At 45.1% G+C, this 25,464-nt stretch overlaps 1 protein-coding gene across 16 annotated transcripts in view; it reads right to left on the bottom strand.

Moving 5' to 3' along the window:
- The window catches only part of CCSER2 (coiled-coil serine rich protein 2), a 215,282-nt gene that overhangs the window by 28,439 nt on the left and 161,379 nt on the right, over window positions 1-25,464 (bottom strand). For 10 of the 16 annotated variants that reach the window (XM_059662019.1, XM_059662018.1, XM_059662020.1 and 7 more), the window contains 3 exons: window positions 24,687-24,770; window positions 4,747-4,833; window positions 2,037-2,126 (listed from right to left, as the gene is read on the bottom strand). The exons of 1 other annotated variant lie outside the window; for it this stretch is intronic. In XM_059662019.1, the coding sequence (XP_059518002.1) occupies window positions 2,037-2,126; window positions 4,747-4,833; window positions 24,687-24,770 (261 nt within the window). Of the gene's footprint in view, window positions 1-2,036; window positions 2,127-4,746; window positions 4,834-17,819; window positions 18,012-20,760; window positions 20,928-24,686; window positions 24,771-25,464 lie in introns of those variants that run through there. 5 more of the 16 variants (XR_009448331.1, XR_009448330.1, XM_059662017.1 and 2 more) reach the window with 5 other exon arrangements.

Raw genomic sequence — 25,464 nt, 5'->3', positions numbered from 1 at the left:
ATATGTAACTATTCCTTTAAATAAATGCAACTGCTTTCTCACTAACTCCTAGGTAAATTTTAAAATTCTATCTTTTAAAGCAGCGGTTCTCAACCTGTGGGTTGTGACCCCTTTGGCGGTCAAACGACCCTTTCACAGAGGTCGCCTAAGACCATCCTGTATATCAGATATTTACATTACGATTCCTAAGAGTAGCAACATTACAGTTATGAAGCGGCAATGAAAATAATTTTATGGTTGGGTCACAACATGAGGAACTGTATTTAAAGGGCCAGAAGGTTAAGAACCACTGTTTTAAAGGAACTTTGACACTATCTTCACCTATTTCCCTAAACATATGTCTGTGTTCCTGCCAAAATCATGTCCTGACTTTGCCCAACTCTATATATATATCTCCCATTTCAATCTGCAACCCCTCTCAGTTCTTCAGGCTCCTCAGGGTGCTTTTGGGGGAAGGAACCCTGGACTGAAAGTCAGCAGTCTGAAGTTAATAGTACTATTTCAGCCACTGGTTAATTAGGAGACTTTACTATGCCATTTAATCTCCCTTATCTATAAAACAAAGGTATTCAGCCAGGTGATTCTTATAATAAAGGATAACAAGGAAGCATAAAGTCTGGGTTTGTTAGGTACATTAGGCTGAAAATCTGACCTTCAGTTCCCTCAAGATTACAGTGAAACTATCTCAGGAATATATTCAGGAATGTCTTGGAGTATTTTGCACCATTTACTTTTGTCTGGTGAGCAGACCTGCAAATAATCAATCGCCTTTTCCAGAAGAGTGAAGCCGAGGAGCCAGAGATGGTATAAACTCCCAGGAAGATGGGACTCCACACTTAATGAAGCCACACTCCACTCAGTGACAATGTTAGAAGAGTGTTGGGCCTGCGAAGATCCTGGAGAAACCTACAAGGCCCAACGCTCCGTCTTTCATTTTGCAATTGTTTCTAAACAAATAAGTTTCCACATCCTTTGACTTTAAAGAAATATTCCATCACCACTGTCTTCAATGAGCACTTGTTAATAGCGGAGTCCCCTTACTTGGTATTTCCTTCCCCAAATCCTCACTCTAGTTCAAAAGTCAGTTGATGGGAGAGGCTCACCAAACTTATGTTGAATAAATTAATTATCAGCATTATATTTATACAGAGCACACAAAAATTGTTAATTAGATGAAAAGAAATAACTTACAAACTTTAAAGGTCTACATCTAAGTTTTAAAAACTGGATTGCTGATTATTAACCATTATAGATTCTTGTTCATTTGTGCTACTAGGATTCCACTGCCAAAATAAGACAAAAGAAGAGTCAAGGCTGGGTAATGAGGCATTCTCTTAACAAGAAGTAGCTACCTGTAGCATATGCCATAGGATAAGGATTGTGGCCATCTGATGACTCTCTGGCTCAGACACAACCTGAACTAAGTTTAGAAAAACTCAGGTTAGATTATGGTCAGTGTATTCTAGCACTAACTATGTTTTGAGATGTAACCATGAAAAACAACAAAGGAAAAGCTGCATGGTTATTTTCTACTGTTTAGAACAAACCATTCCCTAACCATGTCTAAAACATAACCTTTACTGCCTATCTCCTAATGCATTTATACTTCCTAACAGCCTCAACATTTGAGAAATTCTAATAAAATCTATTTGAAAAATTTCAACAAAAAAAGAATACGTGGCATCATATATTTTCAGAGTCATTTGTTGCTAGAAGGAAGGCTGCATTTTGGACTTCTGTTTCTTTAAGGGTATGGGGAAATAATACTCTCATAAATATAGGCAATAAGAGAAGACTCGACACTCAAATAAAATGGGTTACAGTGTGCAGAATGGAAAAGCTATTAAATGCACATTCACTTATGTAAGACACACAAGAGAAGCTTTAGAAAGCACATATACACCTAAGAAACAAGAAAAAGACAACTTAAAAAAAATTAACAGCCATGGCCGATTCAAAATTTTTAGAGATTTGAGTAAAAAGGTGGAACAAAACAGCAAAACAGTAAATGACAAGAAAAGGGGTTAATTACTTACAGGAATTCTTCTCCAGGATGTTTGGGTATATTTATCGGCATATGTGCATTTTTCCTCTTTAGATTTTTGGTGGCAGTTACACCGAGTTGCCTGGACAAAAACACAGTATTTTATAGTGGTATAATTTTTCATACACCTATACATGGACAAAGTAATTAGGGTCTCTCTTAGGGGGTAAATAGTCTCCTGTCTTATTCAGAGATTGGGTCCTAGAGTCAGCTTACAATTTTGAATAGTTAAAATTACCTTTGGAAATCTCCTTTCTTATCCATAAAACATACTACCTATGACTTTATACATATAGATGCAGTACTATATATATATAGATGTAGAATATATATAACAATACATAATCTAAAGAATACAATTGTGCCGAAACTGGTTTGGCTCAGTGGATAGAGCGTCGGCCTGCGGACTGAAAGGTCCCAGGTTCGATTCTGGTCAGGGGCATGTACCTGGGTTGCGGGCACATCCCCAGTGGGGAGTGTGCAGGAGGCAGCTGGTCGATGTTTCTCTCTCATCGATGTTTCTAACTCTCTATCTCTCTCCTTTCCTCTCTGTAAAAACTCAATAAAATATATTTAAAAAAAAAGAATACAATTGTAAGATTTTAAGTATTTCCCTAAACTATGATGCTACTACAATAACTGCAGCACAATTTCTTAAGTTCATTTTTTATTGGACTCTACTGGATATTAAATACCCCAGCCCACAAGTAAGATTGTCTTTTCACAGGTCCAGTGCTTTAAGCTCCTTTAATGATGTGCTGACTTTATTGGACTGGAAAACTTTGAAGGATCTCTGTCCTTTGACAAGATCTATCTGGGCATCTCATCTCACAAATGAATTCTCTACACGATTCTACTCAAAGCATACTCATTTAGTCACTTATACAACACAAAGTAATGTATCTATTGTGTAAACTTTGGTCTTTCAAATAATATCAAAATTTTTTACAAATAAAAAGACTGATAATGAGAATTTTTCTTCAGTGGGAAGTTGGAATATAACCTTATTATTTGTTAAATAACTCCAATAGAGGTAAATATACTTTCTTGTAGGGATACTTATATAACAAATTCTTAACTATTGCATCAAGCTAAAATTACAAGTTTCTACTTTAAAAATAATTATCAATATTCAAAATTTATCTTAATTGCAATTGGGTCATTCCAATTTCCACTTACAAAATACAATCTAATTAAAACAAAAAAAAATCTGTAAGTAATGACATTTTCCATTTCTTGTAGTACAGACATATTTCCAATTCCTAAGAAATGAGACGGTCATTGAAACAAAATTCAATATATAATTGACTATTGAACAATGTGGGGTTTAGGTGTGTCAACCTCCTGTGCAGTTGAAAATCTGCATATAACTTTTGACTCCCCCAAAGGTTTACTTACAGCCTTCTGTTGACCAGAGCCATAACATAAACAGTTGATTAACACATATTTTATATGTTATATGTATTATATACTGTATTCTTTTTTAAAAAAAAAAAACTTTATTATTGAAAGTATTACACATGTCCCCTTCTTCCCCATTGACCTCTTCTAGCCCACCGCCACCCCCACCAGGCCTTCACCGCACTGTTGTCTGTGTCCATGAGTTATGCAAATTGTATGGGTTATGCAATTTGGTTGATCTCAGATGAGTGGATATATACTGTATTCTTATAATAAAGCTCCAGAAAAGAAAACAATATTAAGAAAATCATAAAGAAAATACACTTATAATACTGTATGAATTTACTGAAAAAACACACAAAAAACTGTGTATAAGTGGAGCCATACAGTTCAATCTCATGTTGTTCTATTCAAGAGTCGGTTGAAGAGTCTCTAGGTATTCACTGCAATAGGACTTTTCACATATATAGGAGGTGTGTAAAGAAGGAAAGATAATATAAAGCATTCATCTTAAGGCAAGCATATGACTTATTCTCTCTTGACTAGTGCGATTCTGGAAATAAGTTCCTCTCTGTGTTTGTGTGCTATCAGACGAAGAGTAAGATTTGGCAAGTATTTGAGTTTTCTATAATTCGGAAAACCTAGTTTTTAGTGATATGCTTTTCATTTCCAACAAAGATTTTCCTTGGCTTGTTGGTATTCTTATGCCATTATGTTCTTGTTATCCTGGCCTTGTATATTATTAGAAACTAAATTATATTTAACTTCGAGAGAGTGTATATGTTGTTTCCATATGGAACTATATCTGAATCTGTAACCACTAGACAATTATAAAGATTCTACTCAGCATCATCCATGGAGGAGAACCATTTTCTTAGAACACTCTTTACGGTCTCTAATAGACAGCTGTACTGGTACCACAGTCTGATAATCCAGGTTCCTGCTGCTATCAGAGGAGAGAAAACACCTTGTTCTCAGCTCACCAGTACTCACTTCTTTAAAATCACATTAAGAAAAGACATCTACCCTTTATCAATAAAATGATTGTAAATTGGTGAATTTAAAACCCCCAAAACATAAGGCCACTGAAAATGAATGGACAAAGATTTTCTTTTTACCTTGAATATTTACTATTTAGACTGTAAGTTAAACCACATACTTTTAGAGTGCACATAATCTAAAAATAATATAATAGTGCAACTTTGGAAGCCAAAAATAAAGTCAAATTTAAATTCTGGCTATAGTTTTATATTGCTCAGTTTAAAAAGTCTTCACTTCACATACTATATTATAATACTTACAAGCTGATGTTCTAATAGTTGGATTTTTTCATCTTTTTTCTTTATTTCCTCTTTAAGTTGTTTTATTTCATTTAATAAATCTTCATTCTGAAACATTACAAAAAATTTAACATGAAGTATTTAATGACATTTAAAATACTCTAATGAGAAACATTAAATCAATGATGAAGACTGAGCAATGAATGATTCATTCATTCAAGGTAAAAATTCTTCTTAAATATTCCAGCTATCAGCCTATAAAAGGAACACAAAAAACAACAACAAACAACACATTTTAGTGTTCAATGAATTCATAGTCTAATGGAATTTGATGCGTAAACAATGAACAATAGCAGCAACAGCTAACTTTCATTGAGTACTCAACAGGTGCCAAGAACTAAGTACTTTTAGGTTTCAAAGCATTTTATCCTGACTACAACCCTGAGATAGGTACTATTATCCCCATTTTACAGATTAAAAAAACTGGGACACAGGCTATATAGTACAACAAGTTAGACACAAAGCAGTAACTCCAGCTAAATTTCAAGGGATGGTAAGATGTGCCTGTCATTGAAAATGAAGGGCACAACAAGCAGAGGGAACAGTATAATTAAAGGAAGAGTTATTTCATGGCTGGTTCCAAAACCAGCAGAGCCCTGGCTGGTGTGGCTGTTGGCTGGGCGTAACCCTGTGCACCAAAAGGTTGCCAGTTCGATTACTGATCAGGGCACATGCCCAGCATGCAGGTTCGGTCCTAGGTAGGGGGTGTGCAGGAGGCAGCCGATTAATATTTCACTCTCACATGGATGTTTCTCTTTCTCTCTTCTCCCTTACCTTTTCACTAAAAATAATAAAAAAATCTTTAAAAAAGATTATTTTTTGAGAAGCCATTTTTCTGCAAACTGCTTAATCAACTTAATCTATAAGAAATTCATAATAGTATTAAATGGAAATTTATTATCAAGTTAAGGCAGAATCCTGTTATATTTTTAAATATAAAGTATCATTACCCTATAGCTAGCCTATTTTGTTCACTACTATTCAATTACCCAGAAATACATACTGAGGAAGTAGTGCAAGCAAGGATATTAGAATATATATGTACTAGAGGCCCAGTGCACAAAAATTCGTGCACTGGGGGTGGGGTGGGGTGGTAGTGTCTGTCAGTCCGGCCTGCGCCCTCTCATAGTTCAGGACCCCTCTGGGGATGTCCACCTCCCGGCTTAGGCCCAATTTGGGCCTAAGCTGGCAGTCAGACATCCCTCTGGCAGCCTGGGAGCCCTCGGGGAATGTCTGACTGACAGTTTAGGCCCACTCCCCGCTTACATCGCAGTCAGACATCCTTAGTGCTTCCACCAAGGAGGTGGGAGGCTCCTCCACCGTCGCTGCACTCCCAGCCATCAGCCTGGCTTGTGGCTGAGTGGAGCTACCACTGAGGGAGCACACTGACCACGAGGGGGCAGCTCCTGCATCGAGTGTCAGCCTCCTGGTGGTCAGTGCGTGTCATAGCACTAGTTTTTAAATCATTAGGGTCAATTTGCATATTACCCTTTCATTATATAGGACTAGAGGCTCGGTGCACAAAAATTTGTGCACTCGGGGGGGAGGGAGGGTCCCTCAGCCCGACCTGTGCCCTCTCGCAGTCTGGGACCCCTCGGGAGATAATGACCTGCTGGCTTAGACCTGCTCCCAGGTGGCAGAGGGCAGGCCCATCCCTAGGTGCAGCCCCTGGTCGGGCTCAGAGCAGGGCTGATTGGGGAGTTGGGGCGCCGCCCCCTGTCATGCACAGAGCAGGGCGGATCAGGAGGTTGCGATGCCACCCTCAGTCACACTCAGGGTAGGGCCGATTGGGGGGTGGGGGCACCGCCCCCATCACACTCAAGGCAGGGTAGGTGGGGAGGTTGCGGCGCCACCCCCTGTCACGCACAGAGCAGGGCAAATCAGCGGGTTGGGGAGCTCCCCCCTGTCATGCACAGAGCAGGGCCGATCAGGGGGTTGAGGAGCTCCCCCGTCACTCACAGAGTAGGGCCGATAGGGGAGTTGGGGCACCGCCCCCTGTCACACACAGAGCAGGGCAGATCAGGGGGTTGGGGCTCCGCACCCTGCCACACTCAGGGCAGGGCCGATGGGGAGGTTATGGCTCTACCCCATCACACACAGAGCAGGGCCGATCAGGGGGTTGTGGCACCGCACCCTGTCACACACAGAGCCGCAGGGTGATCAGGGGGTTGGGGAGCTCCCCCCTATCAGGCACAGAGCAGGGCTGATCAGGGGGTTGGGGTGCCTTGCCCTGTCACAAACAGAGCAGGGTGGATAGGGAGGTTGTGGCCCCGACCCTGTCACACACAGAGCTGCAGGGCGATCAGGGGGTTTAGGCACTGCCTCCTGTCATGCTGATCCCGGTGCCAAGAGGCCTCGCGGCTCTGCTGATCCCGGTGCTGGGAGGCATATTACCCTTTTATTATATAGCATAGAGGCCTGGTGCACAGGTGGGGGTCGGCTGGTTTGCCCTGAAGGGTGTCCTGGATCAGTGTGGGGGTCCCCACTGGGGTGCCTGGCCAGCCTGGATGAGGGAATGATGGCTGTTTGCAGCTGGTCACACTCCCTTCAGGGTGGGGTTCCCCACTGGGGTGCCTGGCCAGTCTGGGTGAGGGGCTGAGGGCTGTTTTCAGGCTGGCGGGTGACTGAAGCTCCCAACCGCTCCTTTTTTTCTTTTTCTTTTTTTTTTATTCTGGGCCAGCTTTAGCTCTGAGGCTTGGCTCCAGCTCTTAGGCCTCCGCTGCTGAAAGCAGGTAGCTGGTTTGTTTGGGTTCTATAATCGAAACACTGTTTCAACTCCAGCTCTGAGATCCCAGCTGGCTGAAAGCAAGTTTCTGAGGTTTTGTTTAGCTTCTATATTTGTAACAATGTTTCAAACTGCAAGCTCAGAGGCCGGCAGTGGCAGGCGGGGAATGTTGGAGTCCTCCGTCACTGAAGCAAGCAAGCCTCATGTTCGCTTCAAGCTGCCTATCTGCCGGCCGTCATCTTGGCTGGCAGTTAATTTGCATATCGCCCTGATTAGCCAATGGGAAGGGTAGCGGAGGTGCAGCTAATTACAATGTTTCTCTTTTATTAGATAGGATGAATGATACTATCATGTTTCCAGAGAGAAAAACATGTAAGCAAAGAATTAGGATGTGTTGTCACCTCCTTCCGATATGTTAGGAACAAAAAGACTTGCAGTTTCTTTAACAAGAGATCAGAAACAGATATTTTAGAAAGACTTTCACATAGCAAGTAAGCATTACAATGAGGAAGAAAAGATTTTTTAAAATACTGCTATGTAGGTAGGAAGCAAGCCGCATTGGAAGTTTTTACCATAATGATACGTTTGGGTTTGAGTCACATGCAAGGGAATGTTTGGGCAGATTCCAAGCAGCGATATTATTTGACTTGCATTTTTTAAAGGTCCCTCTGAGGTCTTTGGCATTTTATGTAGAGAGTAGAAAAGGCTAAGAAAGCAAGCAGAATGACCTGTTATGCAGCTATTTCTGAAATCTACACAAGAAATGGGGCATATGGAGAGGAAAGAATATCTGAGAGATAGCTTTTTGAGGTAGAACACATAAGATTTATTAATGGATTGGTTGCAATGTCGGAGGAAAAAGAAAAAAGTAAGAATGATTTTACATTTTTGGTTTGAACAAGTGAATAGATGGTGGCTCTTTCTACAGAGCTGGGTAAGATAGGAAAATAACAATTTGGGAAGGGGTGTGAAGAGATTAATCAAGAGCTTCCTTGTTCTCTGGCTTTTGTCAACTGAGCAAACTGGAATCTCTAGCATTTGATCTGACAGAGAGAGGAGAGGAAAGTCAGGTGTTTATTCCCTATCACATTTCTTTTTTGTTTGTTTGTTTTTAATCCTCACCCGAGGATTTTTTTCCAATGATTTTTAGGGAGAGTGGAAGAGAGAGGAAAAGACAGAGAAAAATATCGATGTGAGAGAAAGACATTGATTGGTGGCCTCTTGCATAAGTCCTGACCAGGGCAGGGGACTGGGAGAAGCCTGTAACCAAGGTAAGTGCCCTTGACTTGGGTGAATCGAACCGGGACCCTTTGGTCTGCAGGCCAACACTCCATTCACTGAGCCAAACTGGCTAGGGCCCTATCTAAAAAAAATCTTATATAATAATAGGCAAATATGCAAATTGTCCCCTCAGGAGTTCAACAGACTGGGAGTTCAACTGCTTGCTATGATGTGTGGTTACCACTGGGGGCGGCACAGAATCAAGGAAGACCCCGGCTGGCAGCTGGCAACCAGGGGAAGGAAGGCCCTGATTGCCGGTCAGGAATAGAGACCCTACCTGTGCACAAATTTCGTGTACTGGGCCTCTACTACTACTACTACTAACAATAATAATAATAGTAGAGAAACCAAGATGGCGGCATAGGTAAACACCGGAGATTGCTGCCTCGCACAACCACTTCAAAAATACAACTAAAAGATGGAATGGACATCACCCAGAACCACAGGAAGGCTGGCTCAGTGGAAATTCTACAACTAGAAGGAAAGAGAAAAGCATACCGAGACTCAGAGGAGGCGCAGTGTGGAAGTAAAATACTAAGATGTGGAGGTGCACGCGGAGCGGGCTGGCGGCTGAGGGCGCGGTTGTCGATTTCAATGGGGAGGTAGTCTCAGGCTCTGAGCTCCAGTTCTGGGCGAGTCTCTAGGGACCCAGAATCATACAGGAGAAGCGGGACTGTCTGGCATCGGTCTGAACAAGAGGGCAGCTTTCTCTAAGAGGGGCTTGCAGCGATTACCAGGACATTGAGAAGCAAAGCCTCTGAGGGCAGGACTGAGAGCAGCCATAACTGCTAGCCCCGTCCTGTTGATCCTGTGGGACCCGCCCCGCCCAAGCCCTGCAGGGAGGCTTTTGCTGGATAGCCTCAGGCAAAGGCTAGATTAGCACCTCCCTAGAGATCCAGGAGCCAGGAAGCCCAGAGGTCAGAGTGGGACCATCCAGTTTGCAGCTCCGTGGAAACATAAAGGACACACTCGGGGCAGACTCAGTGAGCACCAAAGCCCCATCGAAACAAGTCTTGTCCCAGAAGGGTGTCTCCAGCACAGAAGTTCTCCCACTGCAGTCAATTGACCTGGAGGTCAATTCCTCTCAGTGTTACCTACAACAATCAAGGCTTAACTACAACAAGACTGTGCACAAAGACCACAAGGGGGTGCACCAGAGTGTCCTACTCAGGTAATTGGGGAGGCTGAACCACTGGGCCCTAGAGGACACTCAGCACAGAAAACCACTGTATCAACACAGGGAATCATAAAAAATGTGGAGACAAAGAAAAAGGACACAAATGACAGAAATGGAGGAAAGCAAACTACTGGATATAGAGTTCAAAACCACACTTTTAAGGTCTTTCAAGAATTTTCTAGAAACTGCCGATAAACTTAATGAGGCCTACAAGAAATCTAATGAGATCCTCGAGGTTGTGATAAAGGACCAACTAGAAATTAAGCATACACTGACTGAAATAAAGAATATTATACAGACTCCCAACAGCAGACTAGAGGAGCGCAATAATCAAGTCAATGATTTGAAATACGAAGAAGCAAGAAACACCCAACCAGAAAAGCAAAATGAAAAAAGAATCCAAAAAATATGAAGAAAGTATAAGGAGCCTCTGGGACAGCTTCAAGCGCACCAACATCCAAATTATAGGGGTGCCAGAAGAAGAGAGAGCAAGATATTGAAAACCTATTTGAAGAAATAATGACAGAAAACTTCCCCTACCTGGTGAAAGAAATAGACTTACAAGTCCAGGAAGCGCAGAGAACCTCAAACAAAAGGAATCCAAAGAGGACCACACCAAGACACATCATATTTAAAATGCCAAGAGCAAAAGACAAAGAGAGAATCTTAAAAGCAGCAAGAGAAAGAAAGTCAGTTACCTACAAGGGAGTACCCATACGACTGTCAGCTGATTTCCCAACAGAAACTTTGCAGGCCAGAAGGGAGTGGCAAGAAATATTCAAAGTGATGAATGCCAAGAACCTACAACCAAGATTACTTTATCCAGCAAAGCTATCATTCAGAATTGAAGGTCAGATAAAGAGCTTCACTGATAAGGAAAAGCTAAAGGAGTTCATCACCACCAAACCAGTATTATATGAAATGCTGAAAGGTATCCTTTAAGAAGAGGAAGAAGAAGAAGAAGGTAAAGATACAAATTATGAACAACAAATACACATCTATCAACAAGTGAATCTGAAAATCAAGTGAATAATCTGATGAACAGAATGAACTGGTGATTATAATAGAATCAGGGACATAGAAAGGGAATGGACTGACTATTCTTGGGGGGAAAGGGGTGTGGGGGATGCGGGAAGAGACTGGACAAAAATCATGCACCTATGGATGAGGACAGTGGGTGGGGAGTAAGGGAGGAAGGTGGGGTGGGAACTGAGTGGAGGGGAGTTATGGGGGGAAAAAGAGGAACAAATGTAATAATCTGAACAATAAAGATTTAATAAAAAAAATTTAAAATAATAATAATAATAGTAAAAGAAAAGAAAATGCTGTTATGTATACTTGAATTGGAAAACTCTATTATTACAAAAAAGATTTCCAGTTGAAATTAAAGTTTAGGAATTTGAAAAATTCATAAATCAAGACCAAAAAAGGACAGATTTCAGATCATAAAAGGTATGTTTTAAGCTATGTGGCAAATGATGCTATTAAAAATGATGAACATATTTAATTTCACGCAATTTTAAAGCATATATACAATTGCCATCAAAGTTAAAAGTTGGAGAAAACCCAAGCAAACATGACAAAGGGTTTATATCTCAGTATACTAAAAGCCTGTTGAAACACATAAAATCATTTTCTAGTCTCCAAAAGACAGAGCCAGTTCTCACAAGCATATGCCATTGGCAAAATGTTCTGTTTAACTTGTTGAAGAATGTAAATTAAAGTATTAAAGATATTATTTTGTAGGTGTTAAATTTGAGAAAAATACCCAATGTGATTAACAAGACTGCAGGAAAATATGGCACATTATAAGATACCACAACAGACAAACACATGGCTATCCCAGAGTCATAAAAGTACTCGCAGTCTTTGACTTGGTTATCCCACTTCTAGGAATCATGCCAAAGAAAACTTTGAGAAAACTTACAACAAGGTATTATCTGAAAGTTTACAAATGTACATCTGTCCCATAAGGGAACAATTGAAATGCAACTTGATGGAGTACTACACAGCCATCACTCGTCAGTGCTAAGTTCTGCCACTGATGGAAGAAAGAGTCCCAAAATTAAATCAAAATACAATTAGTAATAACATTGGTAAGCAACATGTATACAGCACTCATCATATGACAGGCACTGCTCTAAGGAAAAATCCTTTTTACACATAAAGATAAGCAAAGGAGTATACAACAGGGGATGGGTTAACTCCAGGAGAGTTTTCAAGGATGAGTAAAATGTTCTGAAGACACAGAAGTGTGGCAGGCCTTGGATTTTAGGGTAAGAGATTCTAAATATTGCAGACAATACAGAGATGAGGACAAGCACAGCACATTTGGAGAACTACAAGTGGTGCCATTGCACAAAAGCTGTGGTGGGAGCAATGTGGTTAATTACTAGGCAATGGCCAGATCAGAGGGCCATGAGTATCAAGTATGGCCTAAGCCAGGGAATGACATATGAATTTGCATTTGAGATGTCTTTGACAGCTGTTTTGAAGACACATTTGACAACATCAACAACAATACTAGGCTAGGGAACTTATAATCCAGACAAGTAGGAGCCTGATGCACAATGGTGATAATAGGGGTGAGAAGGGAGAGGAGAAAAATCAAATTAGAAGATTTTGGTGATTCACCGCATGTGAGAGGAGAACACAGAGGAGCAGTCAAGAGTGACATCTTAAAAAAAAAAAAAAAAAGAGTGACATCTTAAGGAGTGACATATTAGAATGGCGGCTTAACGGCACGTCTTTTCCTCTCCCCCTGACATTTCAACAAGTTAACCACCTATAATTCAACAAAGAAATCCCTGCTCAACATTACACGCATGCCTGAGCGACTGTGCACTGAGACAACTAAAGGTGGGCATCCGGGAATAAGTGGAGAGATGAGAAGGACAGCGCAGAGGGCCCTCAGACACAGCCCTGCGGCCGGTGGCTTGGCTGGGAGAGGGGAGGAAGCAGGCAGTAGCAGGTGCTTCCTTGGGTCAGGAGGAACAGAGAGCTTTGGGGGGCAGCCCAGCAGGGCCAGCAGCGTGTGTGTGTGTGTGTGTGTGTGTGTGTGTGTGTGTGAGAGAGAGATAGAGAGAGAGAGAGAGAGAGAGAGAGAGAGAGAGAGAGAGAGAACAGTGTCTGAATCAGCAGATGCCTGACAGAGCACTGTGGGCCAGGGTGGTGGTGTATCAAACAAAGAAACAGAACCAGAGAGGCCTGCTGCCACTTGGACTCCCAAAACTCACCTCCCATTGCCCTTGGAGTTGGGTCCAGGAGCACATGATCTGTAAACCAAGAGCTATGGCAGTAGAACCGCTGTTTCCCTCTGTGACTGATCCCCAGGAGGGGTGCTTGGGGCAGGACTGCATGGAGGTCAGAGATCACCATTACAGTGAGGACAAAACAAACCTCACCCCCAAGCAGCATGGCGGTATTGTTTTTTGCTTTTCCTTTCAGAGAAGAAGGTGTGTGTGTGTGTGTGTGGGGGGGGGGGGGGGGGGAGAGAGAGAGAGAGAGAGAGAGAGAGAGAGAGAAGAAGGAGAAGGAGGAGGAGGAGGAGGAGGAGGAGGAGGAGGAGGAGAAGGAGAAGGAGGAGAGGGGGAGGGGGAGGGGGAGGGGACGGGAGGAGAGAAGGCCCACAATGATGGGAGAGAATCATTGATCAGAGGCCTCCTGCACACCCCACACTGGGATTCAAGCCCACAACCTCGGCATGTACCCTGACCGGGAATTGAAACATGACTTCCTGGTTCACAGGTTCAAGCTCAATCACTGAGCCACACCCCGACTTGTACTGTCTTAAGGAAGCCAGGGAGGCTCAAATCTAGGAGAACACAGAGGTAAAAATCTTGCGATTCGGGCACCATCCACAGGAAAATAAATAGAAAGACTTCTTCAGAGATAAATGAGAAAGCAAAGGAGGACAGCAAATACCATGAAGGGCTGCAGTAATGACAATGACCAGAAAGAAAATGAAAAGTCCCCAGAAAGCAGGTCAGAACACATGGAAATGTGATATAATCTTGACAGATTTCAAGATTGCAGTTCTGAAAATACTCAATGAGATACGAGAAAATAATGACAGACAACTGAGTTCATTCAGAAAACAAATCAATGAGCAAAATGACTACTTTACCAAAGAGATTAAAACTTCAAAAAAGAATCAATCAGAAATCCTGGAAATGAAGCCGCAATTAAGGAGATTAAGAGTGAGCTGCTGCAGCCCATCTGCACAGCTGCGCTGTTGCTGTCTCCAGCTGCCCAGCCTGGGGCTACAGGGGCCACAGGGAGCTCGCCTCCAGTGGCCGGGGCAGCCCAAAGTGCGAGACCAGGCTATCACCTTGCCTCACTTATGAACCTGCTGGAGAAAGAAGCTAAGTGCTGTGAGAAGAGAGGAGATGGGAAAGAGTTCAGAAGGCCTGGAAAGAGACAGGTGGAAGAGGCACTGGGCAGTTTACTAAAATAGTGGGCTTTAGGGTTAATCCCTCTGACCATTCCAGCGCAGACCATTTTCCTCAAGAAATGTCAAATGGAATGTGAGGAAAGAGGAAGAACAACTATTCCTACCATGTATCTCCCGTCACCTTTGTGAAAAGTTCAGCTCATGCACAATATTTTTAGACAACAACACTATTTGTTAGTAAATCTCAGAATCGCCCTGCAATGTGCAGCATTAGCAATATATTCCCACATAAAACACAGGCCCAGCCCCTGGCAGAGGGGCTCGGATGGACAATGGGCACAGTTGGACAGGATAAAGAACCTGTGCACCCAGCGAAGAGAAGATAATGGAGCAGTGAGTGCTCCCTAACACTTGAGGTCATGACAGGATTTGGGGTAAGTGGCCAGTCGGGAGATCATGTTGACTCCGACACCCTAGATGACTTGGAAGCGGGCCGCCATTTGCGGTGTGACACAGCCACAGTGGGAGCAGCTGCGGACCCGGCCTCCAGGGGCCAGACACCTGAGCTGGACTCCCCAAGCTGCCACCCAGTAATCCAGCGATCCAGAGATGGCAAAGCCACCATGCCCAGCTGCCATGGCTGCTGGGAGTAAGAAGAGAGGCCAGATGCTGCAGGAGTGCTTTGCAATGTGCACAGGTGATTCTCACTATGCTCCCGCCCACCACCCCCCCCCCCGCCCCCCGCCCTGTTCAGGGCCACTTTGAGCAAAGGGCGGCAGTGGAGGGGGGGGGGGACAGGGATGGGGACAACCGGGACAAAGGAGACGATGGGGACAACACAGCCAGCAGCTGCAGGGGTGGAGCAGGGGCCCCGGGATCTTGAAAGCAGTGGCAATGGAGCCAGTAACAGCAGCAGAAATCCCGGAGAGAATGGAGAAAAGACTCCCCCTGAGCTGGAGCACCTCCAGGACTTTGCACTTTCCTTGAGGAAAGGAATTTGATCTCCTAGACCAGCGGTTCTCAACCTGTGGGTCGTGACTCCTTTGGCGGTCAAACGACCCTTTCACAGGGGTCGCCTAAGACCATCCTGCATATCAGATATTTACATTACGATTCATAACAGTAGCAACCTTACTGTTATGAAGTAGCAACAAAAATAATTTTATGGTTGGGTCACAACATGAGGAACTATATTTAAAGGGCCAGAAGGTTGAGAACCACTGTCCTAGACTAAGGGACAAGCCAGACACCCTGTTGGGGGCCCTGGAGGACCGGAGGCCACATGTGGAACCCACAGACTACAGTTTGCTCTGCTACAGCCTGGATAAAGGTACAGGCTCAGTTGCCTGTACCTAGAGATTAAGCTGCCCATGTGAGGCGGGCAACTCTCTCCTGTACCATCTAGGGAGACTGGACAGGAGGTGTTTGTGGCCAGAGAAGATAAGGATCGTCCACTGCACTCAGCCTCTGCGGTTCTCGGGTGTGGCCAGTGAAGAGGAGCCTCACGGCACCTGGCACCTGACTGTGGCTTCCAGAGAACTACATGGTGGACTTGGCTGGTGCCTTCTTCTCCATGGACACGGCTCCAGAGAGTCAAGGACAGTTCGCTTTTGCATAGAAGGGTTGACAGGACCCTACCATGTGTCAAGGTTTGATGGCACGGGGTTTGGCTGCCTGGGGCGGCCACGGTGCCAATGTTTCATTGTGTTAACAATGTTGTATTAACCTCTAATTCTCTTGCAAATTTGAACGCAGCTCCCAGCAGTTTTGCAGACCTATGATGGTTGGTCTTTAGGAGTACTGGTGAGTGTCCAGCTCCCCACTGAACGCCGATGTTATGGCCACGTGTCTGCTATCCTGGAAGGGGCAACGTGGGGTTGAACCCCAGAAGCAGAGGGTACCTAGCTGCCAAGAAGGTAGTCACCCAAGGGAACAGAGGAGAGCACCCATCAGGTTTTAGTCCCAGTTACAGAAAAAATCTGGGAGCCAATACTCTCTCATAGAGAGACAGGTGGCAGTCTGTGTGCTGCCTTGTAGTCCTGTGTGACCACGCCCATGCTGGGGGTGGCACAAACCCCACTTGAATAAAGTAGGAGTTGGGGGCAGTATTTGCAACAGAGGGAAGCCGTGAGGACCAGCCCTCTGTCACAGGAGTTACAGGCCTTGTGAGGTCCTGTGACATGTGAGACCCTGCGAAGGGATAAAGCTCGAGTGGAGGAGCTACTCCCTAGTTCGTTCTGAGAGGGCATGTCATCCTCACAGAGGCCATATGTGCTAAGGACGAGTCAAGTAGGGGGAACCCTACTACCGGACAGCTGTGACTGTCCATTTGAGTACAGATGAACTGTGGTTTGATTCAGATACTGGACAGAGTAGCCCTTTGGCCATTAGAAGGACAGCTTGGCTGTCTTTGTGGCACTAGCAACAGTGGCTAGTAGGCCATCATCCCACGTGGGGACAGGAAAAGTGAACTCCACCAAGGGGTGGAACCTACAAGTTTTGCTATTAGGGCCCCACATATGAGTACAGGTCATAGCATGTTACAGTTTGTATTATTATTGTGAACTCTGTGTTTAGGGAGCTGGCAAGTAGGTAGAGTGTCCCTAGGTGGACATCGAGCGTAAGAGGTGCAGCATGGGAACACTGTCAGAGTATCCCGGATGCTCAAGGCCAAGTGGAGTGTAGAGGCCTTGTTCAGAACATGCTGGATGTCAAGGCCATGTTGAGCATGGAAATCTTAATCAGAACGTTCATGGCTAAGATGCTATGTGCAGGTGCAAGGATGTAGCAATCCAGAATGCGCAAGCGTGCCCTTCTCTAACCCAAATGTTGATGTCACTATTTGGAAAGAAGTCTCTTTTGTCTAAGTGTTATTAAAGTATGGTACTGACCAGCAAGTTAGTGAGCTCATATGCAGCTACTATGATAGGCTGTGAGTCCAGAAGCAGTGCACGGCTGCTCAGATAATAGCTCCTATGTTGGAGGCTGCTACTATGTAGGAAAGGAGGTATCTCTGTTACCTAGCCAGTGTGTGGCTACCTACTATATGGGACTGTTTTGAAAGACTGTTTTTTTTTAGTAGCTTCTTGATAGCAATGGCTACATGGCCACTAGCTTCTACAATAAAGACTTTCTTATACAGCCCCCCAAAAGAGTAAACTACTGAGCATAGAAAATAGGACCAATGAGATAGAGGAAAGAACTAGTGACATCAAAGATAGGAACCAATAAATGACACAGAAGGAAGAGAGAATTAAGAAAAATGAAAGAGCTCTACGAGACCTATATGACTGACTCCATCAGAAAAAGGCAATATAAGAACTGTAGACATTCCAGAGGAGGAAGAGAGGGAGCACGGAATGGAGAGTCTATTAAAACAAATGGTGGATGAGAACGTCCCAAATCTATGTAAAGAACTAGATCCTCAAATCCAAGAAGAATACAGAACACCTCGTTACCTCAATCCAAAGAGGTCCTCTTCAAGGCACTTGGTATCAAAACTGTCAAAAATTAATGACAAAGAAAAAATTCCCAAAGCAGCCAGGGAAAAGAAGGAAGTGACCTACAAAGGAATAGCCATCAGAATTCCATCCGACTTCTTAGCAGAAACTCTACAAGCCAGAGGAGAGTGGAACCAAATATTCAAATGCCTGAAAGAGAGAAATTACCAGCCATGAATAATATATCCAGCAAAATTATTCTTTAAATATGAATGAGAAATAAAGACATTCTTGAGAGATTTTATCACCATGAAACCTCCATTGCAGGAAATACTCAAGGGAGATATTCCACCTGAAGCAAAGAACATAAGGTCACAACACAAGTTCACCAAAAAACTTACAGAGCCAACAGGAATAATTTGTGACAATAAAAATATCAATTTATAATTAAAACAATAAACTAGGAATAGAAGGAAAGTACCTCAACATAATAAAAACCATATATAATAAACTCTCAACTAATATCATACTCAGTGGTGAAAAACTGAAAGCTTTTCCTCTAAGATCGGGAACAAGACGAGGATGGCCACTCTCACCACTCTTATTCCACGTAGTGCTGGAAGGTCCAGAGCAATAAGGCAAGAGAAAGAAATAAAAGGCATCCAAATTGGGAAGGAAAAGTGTCACTTTTTGCGGATGACATGATTCTGTATATAGAAAACCCAAAGACTCCACCGAAAAACTATTAGAAACAATAAACAAATGCAGTCAAGTTGCAGGATACAAAATCAATGTGAAAAAATCCATTGCCTTCCTGTATACTAACAGCAAACCTTCAGAAAAAGAAATGAAAAAGACAATTCCTTTTGTAATTGTAGGACATAAAACTGAAACTCATGAACACAAACAGCAGTGCGGTGGTTACAAGAGGGAAGGGGGAAAAGGGGGTCCTAATATAAGGTGACAGGAGATTTGACACTGGGTGGTGGGCATGGAGTGTAATACACAGATCTTGTAACATAGAAACCCACACCTGAAACCTGTATGTTCATGTTGACCAATGTTACACCAATCAATTTAATAAAAATATTAAAATCATAAAAAAAGAGTGCCATCTATACTTCTAGCTTGGGTGATATGGTGGATTGTTGTGCCATCAAAAGAATCTAATCTAATAAATGAGAAGCATGCAAATTGACCATCCTTTGCTATGCCCCAAGCCATGCCCATCAGCCAATTAGAGTGACTATATGCAAATTAACCCAATCAAGATGGCGGCCAGCAGCCATGGAGCTGGAGCAAGCAGGAGGCTTGGTTGCCCTGGCGATGGAGGAAGCCAAGCTTCCCGCCTGCCCTGGCTGGCTGTGCCCTCCACTAAAGGCAACGAAGTTTCAATTATAGAAGATAAATAAATCCCAGATACATGCTTCCAGCAAGCCTCCACTGGGAGCTTGAATGGCTAGGGGCCGTGGCCAGCCTGCAAATAGCCATCAACCCCTCATCCATGCTGGCCAGGCACCCCAGAGGGAACTCCCACCCTGAAGGGGCTGTGGCCAGCCTGCAAACAGCCATCAGCCCCTCACCCAGGCTGGCCACACGCTCATGGAGTGAGGGTCCACGCTGGGGTGCTTGTCAGCCTGCAAACAGCCATCAGCCCCTCACCCAGACTGGTCAGGCACCCCAGCAGGACCCCCCAACCCTGAAGGAGGTGTGGCCAGCCTGAAAATGGCCCTCAGCCCAACACCCAAGCTGGCCAGGCACTCTAGCAGGGACCCCCACCCTGAAGGGGGTGTGGCCAGTCTGAAAACAGCCCTCAGCCCCTCACCCAGTCTGACCAGGCACCCCAGCGGGACCCCCACCCTGATCCGGGACACCCTTCAGGGCAAACCAGCCAGCCCCCACCCATGCACCAGGCATATAATAAAAGGGTAATATGCAAACTAACCCTAATAGCAGAACGACTGGGAATCACTGGTCACTATGACACACACTGACCACCAGGGGGCAGATGCTCAATGCAGGTGCTGCCCCCTGGTGGTCAGTGTGCTCCCACAGGGGGAGCTCTGCTAAGCCACAAGCCAGGCTGCCAGCTGCCAGCATAGCAGTGGTGGTGGGAGCCTCTCTTGCCTCCTCAGCAGCACTAAGGATGTCCGACTGAAGCTTAGGCCTGGTCCCCGCTGGCAAGTGGACATCCCCCAAGGGCTCCCAGGCTGCCAGAGGGATGTCTGACTGCCAGCTTAGGCCCAATCCCCCGGGGAGCAGGCCTAAGCCAGCAGGTGGACATCCCCCGAAGGGTCCCAGACTGTGAGAGGGCACAGGCCGGGCTGAGGGACACCCCCCCCCTCCGAGTGCACAAATTTTTGTGCACCAGGCCTCTAGTCTACAATAAAAGCATAATATGCTAATTAGACTGGACATCCTTCTGGATGAAGCCGGGACTGTGAGGGAAGCCTGGGTCCCAGGTGCCAGAGAGAAGCCTATGGTGGCAGCTGGGAGCAGTAACGACTACTCTTGCATGAATTTTTGTGCATCGGGCCTCTAGTTGGAGAATAAAGGAGGGGAAATATGTCCAGAAAGGAATATTCCTGAGTTTTAAATATACTATTAGAGGTACCTATGGGCGGGATATATGGTGGAAATTTCCAGTGGGCAACTGGATTATCAAGTATTAAAGAAAGATTTTATATGTTATCAATCATGTCATATGTGATATCATGACAGTAAAAGGTTGAAAGGGAACTGGGCTAAATCTACCTTCTAAAGAAGAAAAGAAACCTACAAAGGAGATGAGAGAAAAAAGGGTAAAAGGGATTTCAGAGAGAAGTGACACAAAAACCAAGGAATAAAAGCTTTTAAGACAAGTCACACCAAACATAATTAAAATCAGTAGCTATTTTAGGTTTTCCAGATTTCCAGGTTTGCTGGAAGGGGTTTTAAGGAGAGGCAAGGAAAAGTTTACCTGATTTACTGAATTTAAGATAGAAATGTATACACTGAGGATGAAGAGGAAGTAGATAAAGCACACGGAAGCAGACAACAGCGGCAGATGCAGGCGGGTCCTCAGCAGCAGCAGATAGTCACAAGGAGAGCGGAGTCCTCCACAGCATCCTGCCGCTTTCCCTGGAGCTGGACAAAGTGAATGAGAATGACACCTGCTACAGGGAAGTTGGGTGGCAGGAAGCAGGTAGCAGGTGATCTTGTTTGATGAGCACGAGGCTACTGGAGAAGATGAGAAGAGTGGCTGAGAACTGGGCTTGAGGAGAGTTTGTCTGGAACAGTTTATCAGGGGAATGGGACAGGGAGATGTCCTAAGATAAAGGACAGATTAGAGACATGGCAGGTCCAGTGGAGATTTTAGACCTTAAACTTGTAATGACACAAGTCACCATCCTATCTAATAATAGCCAAAATGGTAATTGACCGTACCTTCGCTACACCTCCCATGGGCTAATCAACACAATATGTAAATTAACCACCAAAAAGATGGCGGTTAATTTGCATATACCAGCTGGGAGTGAAGCAAGCCAGATGGCGGAGGCGGGAGCAAAACAAGCTGGGTGGCTGAGGGAGGCGGGAACGAAACAAGCCGGACATCCCCCGAGGAGTCCCAGACTGTGAGAGGGCACAGGCTGGGCTGAGGGACGCCCCCCTCCCGAGTGCACAAACTGTTGTGCACCGGGCCTCTAGTATTTACATAGTTTGAAACTGCTAAACCATTTTAGATGAGAGGGAAACACAGCTAGGCATCTGCTGATGAAGAGCAGGAGAGTCTGGGAAAGGGACTAGCAGCTACTGCATCTTACATTGAAGAGGAGGAAGAAAGACTAGAAATGGTCTGCCTGGAAGGAACGGCACAGGGACAAGAAAACAGGTCCAGAAACATGGAGGCATGGGGCAGACGAGGCATCTCAGAGGGAAGAAGGGAGGAGGTGGGAAGAGATGAACCAAAGAACTTACACGCATGACCCATGGACACAGATAACAGTGCAGTGCAGGCCTAGGTGGGGGGAGAGGGAGGGGGAGCAGGCTAGAGGGGGTCAGTGGTGGAAAATAAGGGGATATCTATAGTGCTTTCAAAATAAAAGTACATTTTTAAAAAAGGAAGATAAAGTGACTGTCCCCAAGAGGTCACCTAAGGGCAAAAAAGCCAGTAGCAAACAGTATAACAGGTATATGACAATGATGTTAAAAATTTGCACAGAATATTATGGCTATTTCTTGAAAAGAAAGGCTGACTGACATATTTGAATTCTGTGAAGCATAAAGCAAGGAGACGGCAAAGACATGGTCTCTCACCTTGGGAATGATGGCCAAGTTCAATGCACATAAGGGGAGGAGGGAGAGGACTGAAACCACAAACAATGACACTATTATTGAACGTTTAAAAAGTTAGGGACTAGCCCTGTCCGGTTTGACTCAGTGATAGAGTGTTGGCCTGCAGACTGGTGGGTCCCAGGTTCGATTCCCTTCAAGGGCACATGCCTGGGTTGCGGGCCCTCCCTTCCTCTCTGAAATCAATAAAAATATATTATATATAAAAGAATTTAGGGATTAACCAGCCACACAGATTTTTTCTTAAAGTTAGATAATATAGACTTAAAACAATGGATACAAACTCTTCCCTCTCCACTGTATTTCTCAACTCCTTACATCTGAACTGGCCTCATGACTTCCTATGATCAACACAAGGTGGGAAAGGCAAAGTTGAAGTTTTAAACTTGGGCTTTATAAAGCCTGACACTTTCTCTTGCCATGAGGACCCCTAATACTTCAACCAAGTGAACAAGACAGGGATGGCCTTTTGGGTGAAAGACTACAGGGAGAGAAGTTGTGGGCCCCAGGCAACAATCAGCTAGCAGAGGCATGAGTGAGCCCAGAAGAAACCAGGGAAACATCCAGTGGAACCCAGCACAAAGTTCTAAAGTCCAATCCTATCTAATAATAGACAAACATGGTAATTAACTATAACTTCACTACCCTTCCCATTGGCTAATCAGGGCGATATGCAAATTAACTGCCAACCAAGATGGCGGCCAGCAGCCAGGCAGCTGAAGCGAACAGGAGGCTTGCTTGCTCCAGTGACGGAGGAATCCAAGGTTCCCCACCTGCCGCTGCCAGCCTCTGAGCTTGCACTCGGAAACAATGTTGCAAATATAGAACCTAAACAAACCCCAGAAACCTGCTTTCAGCCCAGCGAGCAGGACCGCAACAGTGTTACAATTATAGAACCCAAACAAACCCAGATACCTGCTTTCAGCAGCCGAGGTCTCAGAGCTGGAGCCAAGCCTCAGAGCTAAAGCCGGCTCTCAGTTCCAGTGATAGCCATAGAAGGTAAATAAATCCCAGAATTAAAAAAAAGGAAAAAAGGAGAGGTTGGGAGCTTCAGTCATCCACCAGTCTGGAAACAGCCCTCAGCCCCTCACCCAGACTGGCCAGGCACCCCTGTGGGGAACCCCACCCTGAATGGTGTGTGACCAGCTGCAAACAGCCATCATCCCCTCACCCAGGCTGGCCAGGCACCCCAGTGGGAACCCCCACCCTGATCCAGAACACCCTTCAGGGCAAACCAGCCAGCCCCACCCATTCACCAGGCCTGTACCCTATATAGTAAAAGGGTAATATGCCTCCCGGCACCGGGATCAATGTGACAGGGGGCAGCGCTCAAACCCCCTGATCGGCCCTGCTTTGTGTGTGACAGGGTAGAGCCATAACCTCCCCATCGGCCCTGCCCTGAGTGTGAGAGTGACGGCGCCCCAACCCCCTGATTGGCCCTGCTCTGTGGGTGATAGAGGGCGGCACCACAACCCCCCCCCCCCCACCCCACGGGCCCTGCTCTGTGTGTGATGGGGTAGAGCCATAACCTCCCCATCAGCCCTGCTCTGAGTGTGACAGTGGTGGCGTCCCAACCCCCTGATAGGCCCTGCTCTGTGCGTGACAGGGGGGAGCTCCCCACCCCCTGATAGGCCCTGCTCTGTGCGTGACAGGGGGGAGCTCCCCAACCCCCTGATCGACCCTGCTCCGTGCGTGACAGGGTAAGGAGCCCCTACCCCCCTGATGGGCCCTGCTCTGTGCGTGACAGGGGGTGGCGCCACAACCTCCCCATCGACCCTACCTTGAGTGTGACAGGGGGCGGTGCCCCAACCCCCCAATCGGCCCTACCCTGAGCGTGACTGAGGGTGGCATTGCAACCTCCCAATCCGCCCTGCTCTGTGCATGACAGGGGGCGGTGCCCCAACACCCCAATCGGCCCTGCTCTGAGCCCGACCAGGGGCTGCACCTAGGGATTGGGCCTGCCCTCTGCCACCCGGGAGCAGGCCTAAGCCAGCAGGGCGTTATCTCCCGAGGGGTCCCAGACTGCGAGAGGGCACAGGCCGGGCTGAGGGACCCCCTCTTCCCCCCCCCCCGAGTGCACAAATTTTTGTCCACCGCGCCTCTAGTTATATTTATAAACATGACAAAAGATAAAATAATTTCCTTTTCAGTATATTTCTTCAATGTTATGATATGTGATATGGTATATAAGTACTTATTAACCATTTTAACTGTTATTGGTAGTCATATTTTTAAATTGTTATTCATAAGTATAAAAAATAATTTAAAAATTTAATGATTAAAAAAAAAGAATCCTGTGCCAGTGGTAACACAGGAACAAACGCTTATTCAACTGATGAAATAAATTCAAATTAAAGGCCTACAGGGATTTCACTTTAACTTATTAATAATAACTTATTAATAAGCAAAAGTTAAAAGCAAGCTTGTTAAAATTCAAAACAGCAAAGCCAAAGGTTTTAAAACATTCATTAGTAAATGTTTTAATTATTGCTGTTTTACACCTTTAGTAATAAAAAGAACTTTGAAAAATTCAGCATGACCACCTAGTCATACCTTGTATATTTGATCGCCATCTTCTGGTTCCGGACTAGATGGCAATGATAGCTGGATATCATGCAATGATCCACTCCCATCATGCTGTCAGAAGGAAGAGAAGGAGAAGAGAGATTAATACATAACTGCGGGCATTCAGTTGACCTTAATTCACCCCAGACAAAATGCTAGCATGGCAAAGAACAAACAGAAAACAAGTTGTAGAAATCTCCCTTTCATCTCTATGCACTTGTAGAAGGAAACGTGGAAGAGCACACCTGGCCAGATGGCTCCATTGATTGGAGTGTCATCCCATACAGCAGGGCACATACCTAGGTTGTGGGTTAGATCCCTGGTCAGGGAGCTCGCTCGCTCTCTCTCTCTCTCTCTCATTTCCTCTCTCTAAAATCAATAAAAACATATCCTTGGGTAAGCAATAAAAGGAACAAAAAAATGTGGAAGAGGAAAAAAAAGAGCTAGGGCAAGAAAAATTTGTAGAAATAAATAACATAATATACTAGAGGCCCAGTGCATGAAAATTCATGCACTTGGCGGGGGGTGGGGGTGGGGGGGGTGGGCAGTCCCTCAGCCTGGTCTGCTGCTCTCTCGCAGTCTGGCCTCCCTCTGCAGGAGGTGACCTGGCAGGCTGATCAGGGGATGGCGCCAGCTGGCGAGCAGCAGCTCCACTCCACCCCCCCCCCCCCGTCCCACATCCTCTCCACCGCTGTCCCCTCCCTCTGCCCACTGGCATGCACCTTGGCTGGCCTGGTGCCACCTGCTTGCTAGCCACACCCCCCGC

This window comes from Myotis daubentonii, chromosome 13 (genome assembly GCF_963259705.1).
Source record: "Myotis daubentonii chromosome 13, mMyoDau2.1, whole genome shotgun sequence".
In the NCBI taxonomy this organism is placed as follows: Eukaryota; Metazoa; Chordata; class Mammalia; order Chiroptera; family Vespertilionidae; genus Myotis; species Myotis daubentonii.
This window is presented reverse-complemented; position numbering and strand designations above follow the sequence as displayed.